Genomic DNA, 22,081 nt, shown 5'->3' on the forward strand with positions numbered 1-22,081 from the left:
TGTTATGGGGTCTTTTTAAGCAGCCGTATTCTGGCCACGTAGAAGCAGTAATGAGGATGAATGCTGATGCGTTCTCCACACTCTTTTTTCTGAGCGTCACGCGCTCCTTTTGCAGCCCGCTGCACGAAGGCTCCTTAGCCGTAGACTGCTGCTGATCCGGTAACCAGACTCCACCCGCAATCAATGCCTCGAGTACGAGCGCTTCACGCAAGGCTGTGTGATCATTACCGCCCATCTGTACCGTCTGCGAACGAGCCCCTGAAGTCTTCGCCCATCACAGTGGCGTCTATATTTCAAGATTAATCATCTATTTGACCGTTTTTGCTTGACGCAAATGTGCGTTTTTATAAATTCGGTAGTGTTTTGACCTCAGTATACTATATATTTGTCCTTCTGAACACTGTCTCATCCTTTCCCTCTCTTTTTCTCCTCATCAGCTTCACACTGACATGGACAGAGGTGATGGACGAACTAAGTACGTGCTGCGGGGTGAGGGGGCAGGGTCAGTGTTCGTGATTGACGAGAAGACGGGCAACATCCACGTAACCAAGCCCTTGGACCGGGAGGAGAAGGACGAATACCGGCTGATTGCCACGGCAACAGACAGTCAGACGGAGCGTGCCCTGGAGCCCTCCTCCCAGTTCATCATTAGAGTGCAAGATATCAACGACAACCCACCTGTCTTCGAGGACGGACCCTACAGCGCCACAGTACCCGAGATGGCGAACATAGGTAGCGGAAGGCAGCATATGCTCATCCCCGCTAGGGTGTTTTTTTTTCTCTGTGAATGCCAATGATTATTGAATAATGCAGGATTCACGCTGTCCCAAAAATCTTCAGATGAAAAGCTGAGGAAACGCCGTCTATAATTTGCGCCGTTTAAATGTTAATGACGCTCTTTCGGGTGAAATAACCTCTCGCGTTTATCGATTTTACGTCCGTTTGAGGCAGGCTCAAAATATTACCCCTCGACAGTCTTGGTTGTTTTGTTTTGCCTGAAATAGATTTAATTAATTTCAAAGGATCCCATCCGCAAACAAGAAAAATATTCGGCGCCGCATCTGAATGCTTGAACCCTTGCTGGGGTAAACGAAACCCGAGCGCCATTCATATCTAATGTTCCAGCGGTGTGAATGCGTTATCAGTCTAAATTGCGGCGCGTTTCTTTAGTTCCACTCAAATTGAATATGAATAGATTTCTCCGAGCCGCTGCATGTTGCGTCAACCCGGCAGTCGCGTCTGTTTTTTGATCTGCCTATCTGATTGTTCGTTTACAGTGACAATCTCTCTCGCTCTCTTTCTCCTATTTCTTAACTACCTGCGAAAGATCTGTAATCAGACGGCAACCCACAAGCTCTCTCGGTGACTCTGTCAGGCCTTTGATGTCTGAAAACAGCAACAGCTGCTCCCACAAATCCCTTCGTCCCACTGAGCTTGTCAGCCGTTGCCCCATGGGAAACGTAGTTCTCTTTCCATTGTACATATATATGTTCTTTTCAAACCGCTTCAGTCCTTCGCATGAAGCTCTTTGATTTATTTGGTTGGAAAAAAGTCCATATCTGTCAGGAACGCAGGAGAGATTTGAGACGTGAGGGAGTTATGGGAACAGGGGAGGGTGGCCGCAGAAACAGGCATAGAGATTGAGAGAGGGAGCAAATGGGGAATTGGAGAAGGAGATGAAGAGAAATGAAGTGAGACAGTCAGAGGCGCGAATGAAAGAAGGTGTGCGGCTGGGGAGAAGAGAAAGTGAATACTGTATTTGTCACACTGCAGCAGGGGGGAGAGAGAGAGGAGAGAGGGAGAGAATCTGTCAGTCTTCATACGGCTCTCTCCATTTAATGTGCTTGTCCTGCGATGAACTGTGTTCATATGTGGTGTATTGATCGTATCTTATTGTCTTTCTCCCTGAAACTCTTCCTCAGGGACCTCCATCATCCAGGTGACGGCTTCAGATGCAGACGATCCCACGTATGGGAACAGCGCCCGGCTGGTGTACACGCTAGTTCAGGGGCAGCCGCACTTCTCGGTGGATCCTCAGACAGGTGGGTTTTTTTTATCCTCTCAGGAATCAAGATTTGTTTTCTTTTTATTTTAAGAATGTCACATTGGAAACTTTTTAGCATGACTTTAGCATTCATTTTATCGCTTTCCATCTTAAAGCGATTGTTCACTCAAAATGAACTCTGTCATCAATTACTCACCCTTGTTATTCCAAAAACATGAAACGTTTGTTCGCCTTTGAAAACACAAATGAAGATATTTTTAATGAAACCTGAGAGATTTCTGTCCCTGCACTGAAAGTCCATTCCCCCTAAGCTTTCACGCTTCAAAAAGTTCATAAAAATGTAATCAAGCAGTTAAATTCAAGTCTTCTGAAGAGACACAATTGCTTTATTTGATGTACAGTTTTGATTTAGGAATTTATTCACATATAAATATTGATCAGCAGACATGGAGCACATCAAATGAGTAAATTAATTTCATATATTGTATGAACATTCCTATTAAAATCCACAAATCAGACAAAAGAATTAGTGAAAAACATGCTTAACATGAAATTTGTGGTTATCAATTATCGTTTTTAGCTGTAAAAATCAATTATCACAATTCTGTTGTGCATCATTTAGTTTACAAGCAGTAAATTTTGCAAAAGGGTGAGGTAACACTTTATTTTAAGGTAATGTAGTTACATGTTACTACAGTAATAACAATAAATTATGTGTGATTACAAGTAATTAACCCTAACCCTAACTGAAACTCTATAGTAAGTACATAGGTTTATTAATATTACTTATTTGAGTAAGTACAATGTAACTATGTGGCCTAATGGTTAGCGTGTCTGACAGGTAACCCAAAAGTTGCTGGTTTGATTCCAGCGCCAGCAGGAAATGACCATACTTGGACTTCATGTGTCACTTTCACTTACACTTTTGAAAAAAAGTCTTTGATCATTTTTGATCATTTTCACAAACGTTTCATGCCCCCCAGAATATTTTGTTGTATGAATATCTGAACTTGCAATATATCAAATGAAAGAACAGAGTTTTTGCTTTAAAAAAACAAAACAAAAAAAACACCATTTATTCTAGCTTCATGCATTCTTTATCAACATTTGAATGTTTCATAAAAAAAGCAACATTTTGAGCAAAAAGCTGAGAAAATCATGTTATTTGTTAAAAGACTACATCTGGATCGGATTCACAACCACAAAACACAAATGGAGTAGACTAAATCCATCAACACTTCCAAAGATTCACAGTCCTAGCTCATCCTTGGTCGACATTTCATTCTGAAATGTTAGATTTATATGCCTATTCGAACCGCCCGCTCTAAGCAGGTCCGTTGGCATGGGAGTCGGGTGCTCTAACAAGGAGGCTAAAGACCGCAGTCTCTATCGTGCCTATTGAGATCAGAGGAGTGAGGGTTACATGCACAGCTCTTACTGGCCTATGTTCATTACACTCACTCCCATCTGGGTCACGGCACCAACGTAACCCCTCCTGTTCGAACCGCCTGCTCTAAGCAAGACTCAAACCCGGGTCTTCTGGCATGGGAGTCAGGTACTCTAACAAGGAGGCTAAAGACCGCAGTCTCTATCGTGCCTATTGAGATCAGAGGAGTGAGGGTTACATGCACAGCTCTTACTGGCCTATGTCCATTACACTCACTCCCATCCGGGTCACGGCACCAACGTAACCCCTCCTGTTCGAACCGCCTGCTCTAAGCGAGACTCGAACCCGGGTCCTCTGGCATGGGAGTCAGGTGCTCTAAAAGGAGGCTAAAGACCGCAGTCTCTATCGTGCCTATTGAGATCAGAGGAGTGAGGGTTACATGCACAGCTCTTACTGGCCTATGTCCATTACACTCACTCCCATCCGGGTCACGGCACCAACGTAACCCCTCCTGTTCGAACCGCCTGCTCTAAGCAAGACTCGAACCCGGGTCTTCTGGCATGGGAGTCAGGTGCTCTAAAAGGAGGCTAAAGACCGCAGTCTCTATCATGCCTATTGAGATCAGAGGAGTGAGGGTTACATGCACAGCTCTTACTGGCCTATGTCCATTACACTCACTCCCATTCGGGTCACGGCACCAACGTAACCCCTCCTGTTCTAACCGTCTGCTCTAAGCGAGACTCGAACCCGGGTCCTCTGGCATGGGAGTCAGGTGCTCTAAAAGGAGGCTAAAGACCGCAGTCTCTATCGTGCCTATTGAGATCAGAGGAGTGAGGGTTACATGGACAGCTCTTACTGGCCTATGTCCATTACACTCACTCCCATCCGGGTCACGGCACCAACGTAACCCCTCCTGTTCGAACCGCCTGCTCTAAGCGAGACTCGAACCCGGGTCCTCTGGCATGGGAGCCGGGTGCTCTAACAAGGAGGCTAAAGACCGCAGTCTCTATCGTGCCTATTGAGATCAGAGGAGTGAGGGTTACATGGACAGCTCTTACTGGCCTATGTCCATTACACTCACTCCCATCCGGGTCACGGCACCAACGTAACCCCTCCTGTTCGAACCGCCTGCTCTACGCGAGACTCGAACCCGGGTCCTCTGGCATGGGAGTCGGGTGCTCTAACAAGGAGGCTAAAGACCGCAGTCTCTATCGTGCCTATTGAGATCAGAGGAGTGAGGGTTACATGCACAGCTCTTACTGGCCTATGTCCATTACACTCACTCCCACCCGGGTCACGGCACCAACGTAACCCCTCCTGTTCGAACCGCCTGCTCTAAGCGAGACTCGAACCCGGGTCCTCTGGCATGGGAGACGGGTGCTCTAACAAGGAGGCTAAAGACCGCAGTCTCTATCGTGCCTATTGAGATCAGAGGAGTGAGGGTTACATGGACAGCTCTTACTGGCCTATGTCCATTACACTCACTCCCATCCGGGTCACGGCACCAACGTAACCCCTCCTGTTCGAACCGCCTGCTCTAAGCGAGACTCAAACCCGGGTCCTCTGGCATGGGAGTCGGGTGCTCTAACAAGGAGGCTAAAGACCGTCGTCACTATCGTCCGTCGCTAGAGCACCTTTTGAGTTCAGGGGAGTGAGGTTTACACAGCTCTTACCGGCCTACGTCCGTTACACTCATCCCTCTCATCCTCACTCCCATCCGGGTCACGGCACCAATGTAACCCCTCCTGTTTGAACCGTCCTCTTTAACTGGGACTCGAACCCGGGTCCACCAGCATGGAATTTTCAGCATGAAAATTCTGTCAATGGTAGGGAAGCGTTGTCTCATGAGTTACGAAAAATTCAGTCAATGGCCAGGAAAGAGTTAAAATAAAATGTAACCAAGGGTGATTTAGCCTTAGCAAGACAAAGGAGTTGGACAATGTATTCCAGAAATTACTCGTCAACCAGTTTCCCTATCATAGTATTGCTTGGTTCTATCAGCTATGCCAACATCAAACCTGCACTAACAACCATAAACGAGTCATGTTTTCAGTTTTGACATGCTGTTGCAAGTGTGAGCTTGCATCTTTTTCTGATCTTCTTTTTCCCATCACTTCCCATCTTCTCTCTACTGTACTGTCAATAATAGTGGGGAAAAAATAAAGGTCTCTGACTGCAGAGCATGCAATAACAGAAACACAATAACAGTAGATACCTCTAACATTTAAAACATTTATGAGAAACTGTTTGAAGAACCGCTTCGAGTGTTTGGCTAACGTTATCCATGGAGAACAAGTTCTTAATCAGATTCTCGCCATCCTTCAGCCTTGAGGGACAAGTAAAGTCACTAAACCTCAAGTGAAGTGACTAAAAATCAGTGAAAAATACAATAAAATGCTTTTGTTGAATAGAGAGCCTTCAGTTTCATGTTTCATACTGTCTTTAGGCCAGTCTCAGTCCCTGATCAGCCATTAGCACCAAGCTCTATCCCTTCAAAGCCCTGATCATTTCCCTAAGTTCCCCCTCACTCCGTCATCCCTTCATCTCTCTGGTTCATTCCTCCTTCCTCTTTTCCTGGTTCTTCCCTCCCTCTCTTCATTGCTCGTTAATCCAGACTGACGTGGCAGAAATGTATTCACACCGGCTGAGCTGCTGCACTTCTAACAAATGCTGCAAACACTAACTCAAATCACACTTCTGAGGGCTGTGGGGAAAAAAGAGAAATGCTTCAAAGTGGGACGCCACCACAGGTTTGTGAATAGTTAAATTCTGTCATCATTTACTCACCTTCATGTCATTCCAAACCTGTATGCTGTTATATTTTCAGTGGAATACAAAGTAAAATGTTTTTAAGAATCTTTGCGTACAGTAGCTCTCGCCATATAACGACAATTCCTTTAGCAAGCTCCAAAAAGGACAGAAATCACCATAAAAGCATCATAAAAAGTAGTCTTGTGCGTCATATTCCAAGTCTTCTGAAGTCACATGATATCTTTGCATGAGATTTGCAAGTCATTACTCACTGATGCCACCAAAGCTCACATCTAGTCTGCATTTCCAGATTCAATGATGATTCTGACGTTTTTAATTGATGATAAATTGTCCTTAAGGCTTAGTGAGTAAGTTTAAATTGGCTTTTTTCTTTGGGAACAAATTATGTTTTTCACTTGATTGGTTAAGGAAACATTCTTGCAATCTGTCGACTTAAATGTCAGTCTGTTTCTCACATAAAGATGTTGTACTGTATGACTTCATGTCAAATGGGATACTTTTATGACACTTTTATGGCTCTTATACTGCCATTATATACACAACCATTCAAAAGTTTGAGGTCAGTGAGATAAATTCTTTAAAAGATTCTTTAAAGTAATTATTTTTATATAGCAAGGAAGCATTAAATTGATTACAAGTGACAGAGTGACACTTTATAATAAGTTTTCATGTGTTAACATTAGTTATCTACATGCAGCTTTTAACAATACTTATACAGCATTTATTTATCTTAAATCTGCAGTTTGGTTAAAAATGATCCAAAATCAATTTTTGAGCAAGTACATAACCACCCAGTGTTCAAAACTATCTCCTTACCTTACAAATTAAGATATTTATGATGAAATCTGATGGCTCAGTGAGGCCTCTATTGCCAGTAATGTCACTGAACCTCTCAAGATCCAGAGAGGTATTCAAAACATATTTATAACAGTTCATGTGACTACATTGGTTCAACTTTAATATTATAAAGTAACGAGAATACTTTTTGTGCGCTAAAAAAAAATAAAATAATAATAACGACTTTTCAACAATATCTAGTGATGGCCGATTTCAAAACACTGCTTCATGAAGCTTTACAAATCTTTTGTTTTGAATCAGTAGTTCGGAGCATCAAAGTCACGTGATTTCAGCAGTTTGGCAGTTTGATACGAATCCACTGATTCAAAACAAAAGATTCATAAAGCTTCAAAGCTTCATGAAGCAGTGTTTTGAAATCGGCCATCACTAGATATTGTTGAAAAGTCGTTATATTGGTTTTTTTTGGTGCAAAAAAATTCTCATCGCTTTATAATATTAAGGTTGAACCACTGTGGTCACATGAACTGATTTAAATATGTCTGTAGTAGCTTTCTGAATCTTGGGAGGTTCAGTGACATTACTGGCAATAGAGGCCTCACTGAGCCATCGGATTTCATTAAAAATATGTTAATTTGTATTCTGAAGATGAACGAAGGTCTTACGGGTGTAGAACGACGTGAAAGTGAGTTTCATTTTTGGGTGAACTAACCCTTTAATAGTTTGAGAACAAAGTATAACAATAATAATAATTTGCACAGTTTGATGTAATCCGAGCTAAGTGATCGTTAGATTTAATCACCATTGGCAGCACGATTATTGTAATGCTTATTTTCTCAGTTGGTCAGAACAAAAGTGGCAGACAGGTTACTTACTTGTTCAGAAGACATTTTCCGGTGAAAATTCTTATTTTGGTCATACTTCAAGATGCAGAATCTGTGATTCTGAAGTACAGTATCCAGCAAACTGACAGCAAACGCTGAGGATGCACAACCCATGTAAAGATAATTACGCAAATAACTGCAATTGCAGGTTTCAAACAGAGATGGCGACAAAGAGTCAAAACTTACGGACTGCAGCTTTAATGTTCATTTTAACATTTACTAATACATTATTTGTATTTGTGTTAACATTAATTAATGCCAGGTCCTGCGCCGAGGGGGCAAAAGGGTTGCCTTTAAAAACTCACGCTGGAGGCTGGGCTATAGAGCGCCTTGAATATAGTGACCAGTAAAAAACGCAGAGCGCCCAGCGCCTCATTGCGCTCCTGGCGTTTTAAAAACACTGTGCTCCCACTGAAAACAATTGGAAAAATACCCTAACCTTGGGGAAAAAAACGCTTTGATGGACACACGGCCTAAGAGACTTTCAATAACAAAAAATCTTACCAACCCTAAAGTTTAGATGCTAGTGTAGGTGCATAAAGAGTCTTAAAAATATCTTTTTCGGTGTTCCACAGAATAAAATGACAGCGTACGGGTTCACACTGACATGAGGGTGAGAAAAATGATGGCAGAATTTCTGGATGAACTTTTCTTTCAAATGGCAGGCTTAAAGGACTGCCTCTGTGCCTGTTGCCTGTTGGAGGGTCTGGTTTGTGACCCGGAGGCTTGCGAGAGGCTTTTATTCAGGCTTACAGGGGGGCTGTAGTCATTTGAAAAATCACTCCTGCTTCTTTGTGCTGTAGAGTGGAATTGGCAGAAGTGAAGTGAGCGCTGGGCGATTCTACACACAGTGGGACTGTGTGGCCGATCTCTATGTGTGAGCGTCAGGGTTGAGAATAGAATGATGGTATTTGTGTGTATGACAGGCCAGAAAGAATGAGGCAGAGAGAAGGAGCGAGAAAGCGAAAGATGAATTTTACTGCAAGCACGGATCCATTGTGCGAATGTTTGTGTAGCAGTCGGCGTATTGTGTCTCTGTCTATGTGGATAATGGACTTCCTTCGTGTTTTGATTCCATTTGGCCGTCTAATGAAACCTAATTAATTTTGTTGACATTTGTGGACCCCACGCTGATATGAATGAGAGGGCTTTTTCTCCTGGAGGTTTGTGAATGCTAATCAAGGATATTAACCTAATTCTGTCGTGTATGCATTGCATGGCATTCTTTTTTACTCATTAGTGAGAATTAGCGATCTGAGCCGTAGCACTCTCAAAGGTCTCCTCCTATACGCAGCATCCACAGTTAGACTTCCTCTGATATTTTAATAAACCTCCATTGTTGACTGTTGTCCGATGGTAGGAGTCCTGCACGGTGACCTTGTCCGCCGGGACGTGTTTCTGCAAGTTTACGGTCAGAGAACACATGGAAGTTATTTGATTCAGGGAGATGATTGAATTTGTGATGTGCTTCTCTCTTTGTCTCTCTTTCTCCCTCAGGCATCCTGCGCACTGCAGTTCCTGATCTGGATAGAGAAGCGCAGGATCAGTATCTGGTGGTCCTGCAAGCTAAAGACATGGGCGGACATCTTGGTGGCCTGTCAGGAACCACTACGGTTACTGTACGATTGACGGACGTCAACGACAACCCTCCGCGCTTTATACAAAGTGAGAAACTTTCCATATCTCGCATCAAGTCTACGCATGTCCCTTACAGACCCTTTACCAAAAATGTCTGTCAAATTACCATAGATGCTACACTAAAAGCCATATTTGAAAAATAAGACACTCTCTTTGAAGTAAATCCCATGTAAAATCATTTGTGTTCCTAAAACCTGCATGAGAATTTGCATTTTTCTTTTCCCCCACAGGAATTTTCAGGGAGTTTTTAGTTTGAGTAAATTAAAATTAACTTTCACATTTCTACAACACAAATTACACACAATCATACACAGATTTTGAAGTCATGTGCTTAATAATATGTTGCTATGTAAAGACTAAAATGGTTGTCTGATTCATCAAGCATACAAACTTATTTTGGTTTAGGGTCTGTCATTTTTTTTAAATTATTTAAAATAAATTATTACATTTTTATTCTGCAAGGATGCATTAAATTGATCTAAAGTGACAGTAAAGACTTTTACTTTGTCTCACACACATATACACACAAAAAAAGTCAGTTTCTCCCCAAAAAGCACAGCTGTTTTCAACATTAATAATAATAATAAATGTTTCACAATGAGTTGACAGTTTGAATGTCATTGTGCCTATTTATTTTCATGATCTGAGGTGGTTACTCCATGGTTACTTTCAGTACGCTACAAAGCTGAGAACACAAAATGACATTCAAACAGACATGAGACACTGTCAACAATAAATAAAGCACATAAACATTACCTGAGATTATCATAGCCATACTTTGTGTTGTTGTTTCAGCTGTGACGTCACAGAAAAATAGATACCATTTCCAAAACAGAATCGTTGCGCGTTGCGGCTAGTTAGGACAAATGCTCTGATTAACATGGAAAAAATACCTTTTTATTGCATCGCGGCGTCATGTCTGGTTAGGACACGGTGTTACACCATAGATTTTCTATACTGAACTTCAGTAGTTTTTTCTATTACAGTTACATATAGGTTTAGAGTTAGGTTTGGGTCATATGTTTTTCTGTGAATTCTTACGATTTCACCAATTCCTTCAGCTTCTATTAAAACCATATTGGTAAGTTGACATTCTAGGTTGGCCTTCAAATTAACGTCATGATTTAGCAGCCCTAAAGCTTGGCATTAGCCACCATTATCATCAAAATTAGAAGTTAAACACAATGACATGCTCTTTCAAGTACATCCCATATTACAATTTTACAGTACTTTGGGATTTACCATGGTAAATTTAAAAAACATCATAGTATGGTCTAGATGTTAATGCGTGTGTTCCAGTGCGTGTGGCGCTCGTGATGCTATTCGGAAAAATGTTACTTTTTTAGAATTTCTTACTTCATTGAAATGGTACGAAACTTGGTAAAGGTTTTGGCACTTGCTATGTGAACACTCACACACACAAACACACACACAAATTATGGACATGATTCGAAAAGGTTAAATAGTCCTGAAAAAAATAGTCACACTATTGCTCCTCACGGTCAAAAATGACTTACTGAAAGCCCATTTTTTGAGATATCAAGCTCAAATTTGGAACACAACTTGTTTAGATTTATGGCTTTGATTTTCTTGCAGTTTTACAGTAAAATGTGTTTTTGAAAATATATATTTCATATAAAGTTTAAAATAGCATTTTTCATAACAATAAACATAAAATTCTGTAGCTTTTTTTAAGTTAACTTTTTTAAACCTTTTTCACTTCAGCAATAATTTGCCATGTGTCATCTTTAAAAAGAGACCAAAATTAATTCTGTGCTCTAAAGCATTCAAAATTTATTAAGTTTAACCCTTAAATGCATGACTGTTTCGCCAATCATTCTTACATATTCGGGTCTTTAGCGACCCGGATCTATATCTAACACGGAAGGATCTCTACCTGTCACGATAATATAAAACTCCTCTGATATTAGAGTAACAATTACAGAAGAATAAAATAAAGCATATTTTGTTATCTTTTGGAGCTTGAAAGGGCTCGGTTTGTACAGATGTTTTATGCTATCATCACTGTCTTCGTCAGAGCTCATTTCCCAGTAAATTCAGCAAATAATGGGCTAGTTTTATGTTTGAGGTCACGAATATGAGCCCATCCGCGATATCAAACATATTCTCAAAGCTATATAATTTTCAACATCTTCAAAATCAATATTTCGATCGCTAACAGCTTCACCAGATCCATCCAGTAACAGTTACAGTCATATTTGATTGCGTTCAGTACTTGCTCTGCAGTAAATCGCTGAGCCATTTCATGTTTTTCTTATTATTTCATTTAATAAGAGTCGTCACTTCAGCATTGTGTATCAGACATTGCCACCTTGTGGAATAAAGGTGAATTGCACTTATTCCGTCATCTAAGATTGTTGCGCAGAAAAAATACACTCATACACACCCCGGGTCGTTTGCGACCCTATACAATTTTTACAAAAAATGAATACAAAAAGAGGCATTCTTTTACAATCTTATGATTTTTTTCTTGTTATATTCTTTATAATGAATTGATTGAGGAATACCAAGAAGGTTGATGTCTAACTTTAAAAAATGATCGAGGAGGAGGGTAGTGAATGACGTCCCGGGTCACTAAAGACCCGATGTATGCATTAAGGGTTGGAAATTTCATTATCAGGTCCATGCTCAAAAAGTCAATAAACGTATTATAACTACTGCGTAAATATAATTCAGTACCATAAAATCCACTAAAAATACAAAATATTGAATATAAAAACATTATCGAAATAAAATTTAGTACTTTCATTTCATTGAAATAACACACGAAGAGCACCAGAGGGTTAAATCACATCTCTGTCCCATTTTCCCATCCCCTCCCTGTTGTTTCCGTCAATAAGAGTGGGAAAATCCCAAAACATTTGATTTGTGTTATTTTATTTTCCTAAATAGGCTTGATTGTGTGTACAACCTGGTGCATATTAACCAGCTATTTCTAAGAACAGGCTATAAGAAAGAGTCTTATCTAGTGCTGAGCGCCAGCTGTTTAACTGTGCCTGCATAAGGGCCATAACGATATCAAACGCAGCCGCCCTCCAGTTCTGCTCAATTACATACCAGCCCTTTATTAGTATGGTCAAAGCAGAGTCCTTTCTCTCCAGACGTCAGCTCTGCCCTTCTCTTTTGCGTGTTTTTTTTACCGGGGTGAGCCGGGGTGAGATTATCTCAAGCCTGAAGAGAGGGCGTATGGGGAAAATATATCAAAGTCTCACCCAGGTAGATGTTCAGGTTCACTGGGCAAGGTTGGGTAAATCTCCTCGTATTTGGAAGCCGATTTAGAAATCTCTCCGGCAATTCAAAAGCAAACAAATTACAGGCGTTTTGGGAGCTGTTTTGACCATTGCAATTACGTTTGAAGAATGTTGCGGGGAGGCTGATGCATCCCTCGGTATAATAGATGCAGACTCAGGCGCAGGGGGAGCTGAGCTGGTTTCTGTAGTTTTAACAGCCGTGTTGGGCAGCCGAGAGGAGCAGAGCAGTGCACTGTGCCTGTGATGGATGGCTGGGTAGATTGTTTGATGGATGACTACATAGGTACGTCTGTTAAGATCAGTGTCTTTTTTATGAGGCAATGAGATAAGAAGCAACGATACAAAGAAGGTTTCATCATAAATATTACTAATTCATTTCCCCTGAGTCTTTGCTGGATACTGATGAAGAGAGCGAGGGAACAAAAGAGAAGGAGAGGGGAAATGAGAAGATTGAGGGAAGACGAAAAAAGAAGAGGAGGAGTTTAAGAATAGAGAAACTCTGTAATCACTGTAATTTGTCCACAGAGAGAGTGAGAAAGCAAAAATAAGGGCTGACAGGGAGTGATGGAGATGGGAAGGAGAGGTGATGGTGACACAGGTAAAGGAACAGCTTAACTCTGCTCCGAGAATGGAATCGGTTTTATTTATGGGCGTGTGTGTCTGTGCACCCACTCACACCTTTAAATCATCTATTATATCCTGTTGACACTGGAAGCGTCAAAGCTGCACACCAGCAATGGTGAATATACTGTGAGCAACAGTGAAATGATTAAAAATTTAAATATATAGGCCTGGTTTCAAAGACAGGGCTTAGATTAAGCCAGGATTAGGCCTTCGATTTATTGGGATATTTAAAGGTGCCCTAGAATAAAAAATTGAATTTATTTTGGCATAGTTAAATAACAAGAGTTCAGTACATGGAAATGACATACAGTGAGTCTCAAACTCCATTGTTTCCTCCTTCTTATATAAATCTCATTTGTTTAAAAGACCTCCGAAGAACAGGCGAATCTCAACATAACACCGACTGTTACGTAACAGTCGGGATCATTAATATGTACGCCCCCAATATTTGCATATGCCAGCTCATGTTCAAGGCATTACACAAGGGCAGCCAGTATTAACGTCTGGATCTGTGCACAGCTGAATCATCAGACTAGGTAAGCAAACAAGAACAACAGCGAAAAATGGCAGATGGAGCAATAATAACTGACATGATCCATGATATCATGATATTTTTAGTGATATTTGTAAACTGTCTTTCTAAATGTTTTGTTAGCATGTTGCTAATGTACTGTTAAATGAGGTTAAAGTTACCATCGTTTCTTACTGTATTCACGGAGACAAGACTGTCGTTATTTTCATTATTAAACACTTGCAGTCTGTATAATTCATAAACACAACTTCATTCTTTATAAATCTCTCCAACAGTGTAGCATTAGCCGTTAGCCACGGAGCATAGCCTCAAACTCATTCAGAATCAAATGTAAACATCCAAATAAATACTATACTCACCTGATCCGATGCATGCATGCAGTATGCATGACGAACACTTTGTAAAGATCCATTTTGAGGGTTATATTAGCTGTGTGAACTTTGTTTATGCAATGATAGAGTCGAGAGCTCAGGAGGGGGCGGAGAGCACTAGCATTTAAAGGGGCTGCAGCCTGAATCGGTGCATTTCTAATTATGCCCCAAAATAGGCAGTTAAAAAAATAATAATTAAAAAAAATCTATGGGGTATTTTGAGCTGAAACTTCACAGACACATTCAGGGGACACCTTAGACTTATATTACATCTTGTAAAGAAACGTTTGATGGCACCTTTAAATAGCTTTTATAACCGTGCCTTAGAAAGAAAAAAAACATTACTGGTGTGCATCTTGAGACAAAACAATGGCACTGACATATTTTAAGATATGCCAGTTGCTTTCAGTTAAAACAGCTCAAACATGCATTTTAGTCTGGGACTAGGTTTAAGACTTGTCTGAGAAAACGGGGGATAGAATATTCATTAGGGCTCAAGCACCAATGTTACGATTATTTATTTTATTTCATTTTTTTGTTTGGCTTAAAATAAGTTAATATTATTTTTAAATATTAATACATAATATATTAATACATTAATTTATTTTTATTTGTATTTTTGTTTTTAAATGTAATAATTGCAATTAATTTAAAAAGTTTATTAAATGATCATATTAATATTTTAAAATGTATTTAATGTTTATTCTGATTCATTTTTTGCATGCAATGGCAATGGAGCGATTAAAGGAACTAATTTAATAGGGCATTAAAATATACAAAAACCACTAGAACAGTGTTATATATTTTGTTGTTTGTTGACATTATCCCAAATTTTTCCAAGGACATTTAAATCCAGAGAAATAAGCAATTTTATCCAGGACACGGACCATGTCCGTGCGTCGCCTATCAATGATATCATACCCACGTTACGCTTATGTAGAAACCATGGAAACGCCAAAGACGCTTTAATATTTTATGTGTTTATTAGACAGGTGAGCAACTGTTTGGATACATTCATTGACAGAAAACTAATCATGTTATATACGCTATAGCTCAACACAGTAAGTTTTGTTTAAATCTAATTTTCTTGATTTACCGCCAAGATTTACCATGACTGATATCGATCTAGCTTACTACAGTGTGCATAGCAGCCACCGAGTGAACACAGAGTAGCATTATAACAACTTTCAACACACTCAAATGTATCTAATACGATAAAGCGCTGCATTACCCCACATACGAATGACCGAAAGAAGCGGAAGCAGCGTCTGTGGCATGATAAAAGTCCCGCTGCTCTCAAGAAGTGTGTCATGCTCATCTCTCATTAGCAGTCGCTCCAGCGGCCTCGTTCCGCTCCCACGCGCTGCTTCATACTACAGTAATGTTAATAAATCTTTAATACATTAGCTCATCCATGAATATGATTTCTGCCCGAGTCCCATCGGACTCTTTTCCGCCGGCTGTAGACATGAAGACATGAAGACAACACCTCCCATGATTCCACGAAATCAAGGCATCATCAAGCTACGCCTTTGTTTTGAATAAGCGACCTCTAGTGGCAAAAAATTACATATTGTGCCTTTAAAGTGAAACAAACTAATTGTGCTTTTTAGTGTTTGATGTAATAACAATTAACATATAAATTTGTAGTCTGTTTACACACATTCAATTTATAAGTTAAATGTTATACACATTTTTTCAGATGAACAGAAAAACAGGACTGGAGTAGCTCTACTATAATGAGAGAAATTATGTTTTGCTGCTCGTGTCCAGTGTAGACACTGTGTTATTCCATCTGTCTGTTCTCATGTCTTGCTCCCTCTCCATCTCTCGCACATGCCATTTACACACTCACCGACTGGCTCGTGAGACGAGACGAGACTCAAATGCACGCTCACAGGAATACACATCAGCTTCTGTGTCGCACACACATACACATTCATGTCACATACACACGTTCGACAGTTCATCGGGCTGAGGGAGGAGAGAACACGGCTGGAGATGACAGCCTTCGTCATCAGCCCTTAAAGAGATAGTTCACCCAAAAATTTAAATTATCCCCTGATTTACTCACCCTCAAGCCAACTTAGGTATTATCTTCTCTCAGACGAACATAATCGGAGAGTTATATTAAAAAATATCCTGGCTCTTCCAAGCTTTATAATGGGAGTGAATGGTGCTTGAGATTTTGAAGCCCAAAAAAGCACATCCATCCATCATGAAAGTAATCCATACGACTCCAGGGAGTTAAGAAAGGCCTTCTGAAGCGAAGCAATGCGTTTTTGTAAGAAAGATATGCATATTTAAAACTTTATAAACTATAATAACCAGCTTCAGACAAACATCCGTACGCAGTGGATGATGGATGGATGCACTTTTTTGGGCTTCAAAATCTCAAGCGCCATTCACTCCCATTATAAAGCTTGGAAGAGCCAGAATATTTTTTAATATAACTCCGATTGTGTTCGTCTGAGAGAATATAGTCATGTACACCTAGGATGGCTTGAGGGTGAGTAAATCATGAGATCATTTTTGGTTGAACTATCCCTTTAAGGGCTAATTTTCATTCCGCATCCTTTGCACTTGCTCTTTGGCTTTCTGTGCGTCTCTTTGATATGTGAATTTCTTTTCTCGGCCCTCTCCAGACCTCCTCACCCTTCTGCCCTCAGCTGGCGTTGCATTTAAAGGCTCTTCAGTGGTCAGTGGTGCACACAGACAATAAAATACTGTTCATCAAAACACTTACTGTGCACTCTCGGCGGATCATAAAGCCCATTTATTTACACTCTTATCAAAGCATAAAGCTCATTTAGCCTTCTAGCTATGCATTATGGAATCATGCAGTGTCGAGTTCAACAGGCGATTAGGACTGATGCATATGTTCTCTTGAGTATAATGGCAATGAAACGCCACAGTTTGGCTGTAACTAAGATGCACCCTGTAAACTCATCTCTGCCTACGCTGGAATCCATTTTAAAAGTAAAGGAAGTGGAAAACGTAAAGAATTAGTTGCCTGGCGTCTCACCAATGTGTCTGTGGCGAGAGCAAAGAGGTTTTATGCGCGACCAAAAAACTCAAAAGCGCATCCCTTGTGATTTTCCCAATGAATTCACATGTGTGGGAGCGATTTTTCTCTTGGATATGGGGTTTCGGGGGCCTGAACACTCGTTTCAAATGACAGTACCTTCGCAATTAATTCTATTCGGTGTGGCCTCCCACCGTCAGCGAGCCTCTCCGGCTATTTGTATTCTGGAGTCTCGTCCAATCCCATAAGGTTATATATCTGTGTTTTCGCCGTGCATGACGCGATAAAGACATGAAATGCGCGTCTGAATCCATAAAGATGCGTCCCTAGGGCGACTTCTCCGAGCGTGAAGGAGGGATGAAGGAAGGAAGGGATGAGAGGAACACTAACAGCCTCATCTTGGCCATACCAGCCGCTGTAATCACAGAAGTCTGAGTCGTTTTCATCTCACGCTGCGCTCAAAAACACTTTTTTCTGGTACGCCGGCGAGCTCGCGGCTCCTTATCTGTGACGCGTGGCCTGGTCTTTGTCCATTTCCTCGAGTTAGTTTGCCGGAGAGGTGCTCAGCCATGTGTTCTGATCGGATAATTTGTTGACTGATTCGGCTGATTGGGTTTGGTATGAATAAGGCAAGCAGGCAAAGCGCTTCTGACTTGGCTGCTGCCCGTGGGGTCTCCTCGGGGGGCTATAGACAGCAGTGGGGCATGAAAACGTCCCTGAAATCGCTCTGTCGTATCACAACGGCCAATTAGAGCTGGGATTGGTCCACAGTTCCACATGAGGCACTGGTAGCACTGCGGCCATTTGTGGTGATGACTGTATCTTTGCGGCTGCCTGCTTACACTTTATGTGAAGGTCTGAGTAGAGTGTGTTTGAGGTGAAACACATCCGAGAGTGACTGTGCACCGTTTTAATGTCATTTATGGGAGAAAAAAGTAGCACTGCAAAGACTTTTTGAGGTTTCAATCGCTGGCAGTAAGACGGATCAAAAAGACCTATCCAGTCTTTTCTCAAGAGGCCAAATTATCTGCAAAAGAACCTTTACTTTTTTCTTGTGCGATGCTAAGCTTTAGTAGATCAGTAGATCTCAGCTGCTACAGGAAACCATTACTGATTTATTCTGTTTTCTAAAGACTAGTTGGAAATTACAATGAATTCACTCTTTAATCAGGCATAGTTTTATTTTCTCAGGTGGCTTATACAGTATACTGTACATCTGACAGTACTTTAATGGTAGGTAGAATGGGTAGAAAGATATACTGTAGTGTCAGATGTTAGGATATCTGGAAAATGGATGAAAATTTTATATATAGTTTTTTATATATTATTTTTGTTGTTAATAAAACATATATAATACATATTTGTATATATTTTTATGTTTTTTATATTTTTATTTTTTTCTAATCATTTTATATTTATAATTGATTAATTTTACAATTACCCTAATGTGAGAATTATGATCACGCAATATTGACTGATGGTTCGGCAGAGAATCGTCTTTCTGCGAGTCATTTAGAAATTATAGTTCTGTTCTATTTAAAGGGTTAGTTCACCCAAAAATGAAAATAATGTCATTTATTACTCACCCTCACGCCGTTCCACACCCATAAGACTTTCGTTCATCTTCGGAACACAAATTAAGATATTTTAGTTGAAATCCGATGGCTCAGTGAGGCCTCCATAGGGAGCAATGACACTTCCTCTCTCAAGATCCATTAATGTACTAAAAACATATTTAAATCAGTTCATGTGAGTACAGTGGTTCAATATTAATATTATAAAGCGAAGAGAATATTTTTGGAGCGCCAAAAAAATGGTCGATTAGTGATGGCCGATTTTAAAACACTGCTTCACGAAGATTCGGAGCACAAATGAATCAGTGTATCGAATCATGATTCGGATCGCGTGTCAAACTGCCAACGGCTGAAATCACGTGACTTTGGCGCTCTGAACAGCTGATTCGACACACTGATTCATAACGCTCCGAAGCTTCATGAAGCAGTGTTTTGAAATCGGCCATCACTAAATAAGTTGTTATTTTGTTTTTTTGGCGCTCCAAAAATATTCTCGTCGCTTTATAATATTAATATTGAACCACTGTACTCACATGAACTGATTTAAATATGTTTTTAGTACATTAATGGATCTTGAGAGAGGAAGTAAAATTGCTTCCTATGCAGGCCTCACTGAGCCATTGGATTTCAACTAAAATATCTTAATTTGTGTTCTGAAGATTAACGAAGGTCTTACGGGTGTGGAACGGCATGAAGGTGAGTAATAAATGACATTATTTTCATTTTTGGGTGAACTAACCCCTTTAAAGAAATATGAGGTAAAAGTGTGAATACATATTTCTTCAAATGTGCGCACTTTTAAACTAAAAGTTTGTATGCTGCGTAGTGAACCAATGTGACCAAAAATAAATGGGAGCAAATGCGATTGAACAGGTTTGTGTCTTGTTATTCTATTCAAAATATAATAACTACCGATAACTAACATAACAAAATAACTACCGATTGATTTTGCATTCCTGGCAGAAATTAAGAATTATTAGTGTCATTGTAACCAAGTATTACCATAAATAGTGGTCAAATATCGAAGCTATCTAATATTTCAAAGCTCAAGGTCAAATCAGAATATTTATTGTTTCTGTAACAACTGCCAAAAAATAGTCTATATATGGGTCAATGACGTGACCTTAATAATAATAATTAAATAATTTAAAAAAAGATATGACATCCAAGTAAGGTAGTACAACTAGATCTCTTTCATTGAATCCAAGAGGTTTTAATTATATTTTGCTACATATAAAGGTATTTTAAAGATTTTGAAGTGTCAAAATGTCATTCGGTTTAACCGTCCAAAGGCCAATACAGCCATTTCATTTGTGATTAAAATATCTTAAAATGTAATAAATGTATATCTTTTTTATTCCGGCATGATTTTATAACATCATATATCAACATAGTGCAAAATAATATTAAAATTATGTGTAGAAGTCGTTGCTTTGTTATGAGAAAGACTGCCCGGAAAAATTAATTTCATTGATGTCATTTGGAGTAACCAATATAAAGAGACCATTTTGGATCAAGTCATGCGGTCAGTGTCATGTGACAGGATGTGACATCATTCAGACACCTGCAAAGGACCACATGGTCATGAAGAAAAGTAACTAACTCTCTCTTAACTATTTGAAAAGTTCATGTTTTCACTTGCTCATACGCATGTCCCGAAATATCAGGTCATTATTCGCTATAAAACATGGAAAATGTTGTAATATTTTAAAAACTTGTACTAAATATAAAATGTTTGATTGTCCTTTTGCTAGCTAGCTAGATATCAGCCTGTTAGCATTGTTTGAAAATATCATCATTCGGTAAAACTGAAATTTTGGTTAAACCGAATGACTTTTTTGGTGACAAATTTTGTCCATCTTGTAAAAAATGACAAAAGCAGTGTTAACTGATTATAAAAGCCACATAATCTCCCCCTCTGGATTTTCAGAAATGACACCCTGCATGTAATTACAGCGTAATTACAGTGTACTTACTTTCTACCCAAGAAAGTATTGGTAATATAAGGTAACTACATGGGTTAAGGTTAGTTTTAAGTGTAGGTTCAGGGTTAGTACCTAGTTATTAACCAGTTATTGTAATTGCTAGAATAAGTACATAGTATGTACATGCAAAACAGGAGTGTAAAATAAATTGCTACCGACAAGCCTCTTCATTTTATGTCTTAATTATGCATTTTAATGCAGTGATTTGCATTTCATTATTTGCATTTAGCACTGCTCTTTTGCTAAGAAAATCCACCGCTGTAGATATTCCAGCAACAGAAGACGTTCTCCAATCTGACACGAGGCTGACAAAATTCTGCTCTGAGCAGCTGGACAGCGACATGGGCTGTAGGGAAACTTTTTAGGCGAGTGTTGGTCCATTGTGTGAGTTTTTGAGGAATAACCCAGAGCCAAACGTCAGCGATGGAATCAATCAGAAGGTTTGGCCGTTGTTCTGTCGGCGACAGTGAGAGTGGAGTGCGGGAAAAATGGTCAACGGTTTCGCTTTTCTTGTCATCTACCCTGGCAGTGTGCCTTCACGCAGAATAATAGGAGTTAGAGCCATTCTTCTTGTATGGAGGCAGAGAACGAGCGATGTGGAGGGGGTGGTGGGGGGTAGGTAAGAGCGAAGTGATTTCCATGCTAATGGGAATGTTCCCGGCAGGGCTTTCTGTCTGCGCCTATGTCTCTATGATGAATGCAGCCGTCGGACTGCCAGCACGACGGGGGTCTCGCACCAAACCGCGAACTCGCAACTTCCTCTCTCGCGCACGGTGCCGAAAGGAAAGTGAAGTGGGCGCTCGCATAGAACTGAAAGACAGTGTGGACTCTGAGCGCCGACTGCATAAACTAGTCAATTCCTGGCTCATTTCTATGAAGTTTCGCTTCTTCTGGACACTGGCACTGTCTTTTATTATTTAACATGCCTCATATCCATGATGGTGAGTAATTGGAGAGTGAAGTATTTGAAGAAACGGTGCTCTAGGCAAGGTCTCTCTTAGATTACAGGCACGCTGAATCACAGGCCCGATTTAGTTCCACAGGTCTCTTTGAGGGCACTGTTGATAGAGGTCAGCATACGATGATCTTATTCCAGCAGTTAGTACTGAAATATTGCAGCTCGGAGTGAGCGTTAGTCTAACCTGGGTGTTTTAAATGATGCCTCGACCACGTCAGATGACCTGAGGTGTCCTGGGAGAGCCGGACGCAGCCTGACA

The 22,081-nt window shown here is 40.3% G+C and overlaps 1 protein-coding gene across 2 annotated transcripts in view; it reads left to right on the plus strand.

Annotated features, from left to right (window-relative positions):
• Nucleotides 1-22,081, plus strand: part of LOC125250293 (cadherin-2) — a 214,817-nt gene that overhangs the window by 130,944 nt on the left and 61,792 nt on the right. For both annotated transcript variants that reach the window (XM_048162811.1, XM_048162810.1), the window contains exons 3-5: nucleotides 438-732; nucleotides 1,923-2,042; nucleotides 9,341-9,508. In XM_048162811.1, coding sequence (XP_048018768.1) covers nucleotides 438-732; nucleotides 1,923-2,042; nucleotides 9,341-9,508 — 583 coding nt within the window. The remainder of the gene's footprint in view (nucleotides 1-437; nucleotides 733-1,922; nucleotides 2,043-9,340; nucleotides 9,509-22,081) is intronic.

Source organism: Megalobrama amblycephala, linkage group LG17 (assembly GCF_018812025.1).
Source record: "Megalobrama amblycephala isolate DHTTF-2021 linkage group LG17, ASM1881202v1, whole genome shotgun sequence".
Lineage (NCBI taxonomy): Eukaryota > Metazoa > Chordata > Actinopteri > Cypriniformes > Xenocyprididae > Megalobrama > Megalobrama amblycephala.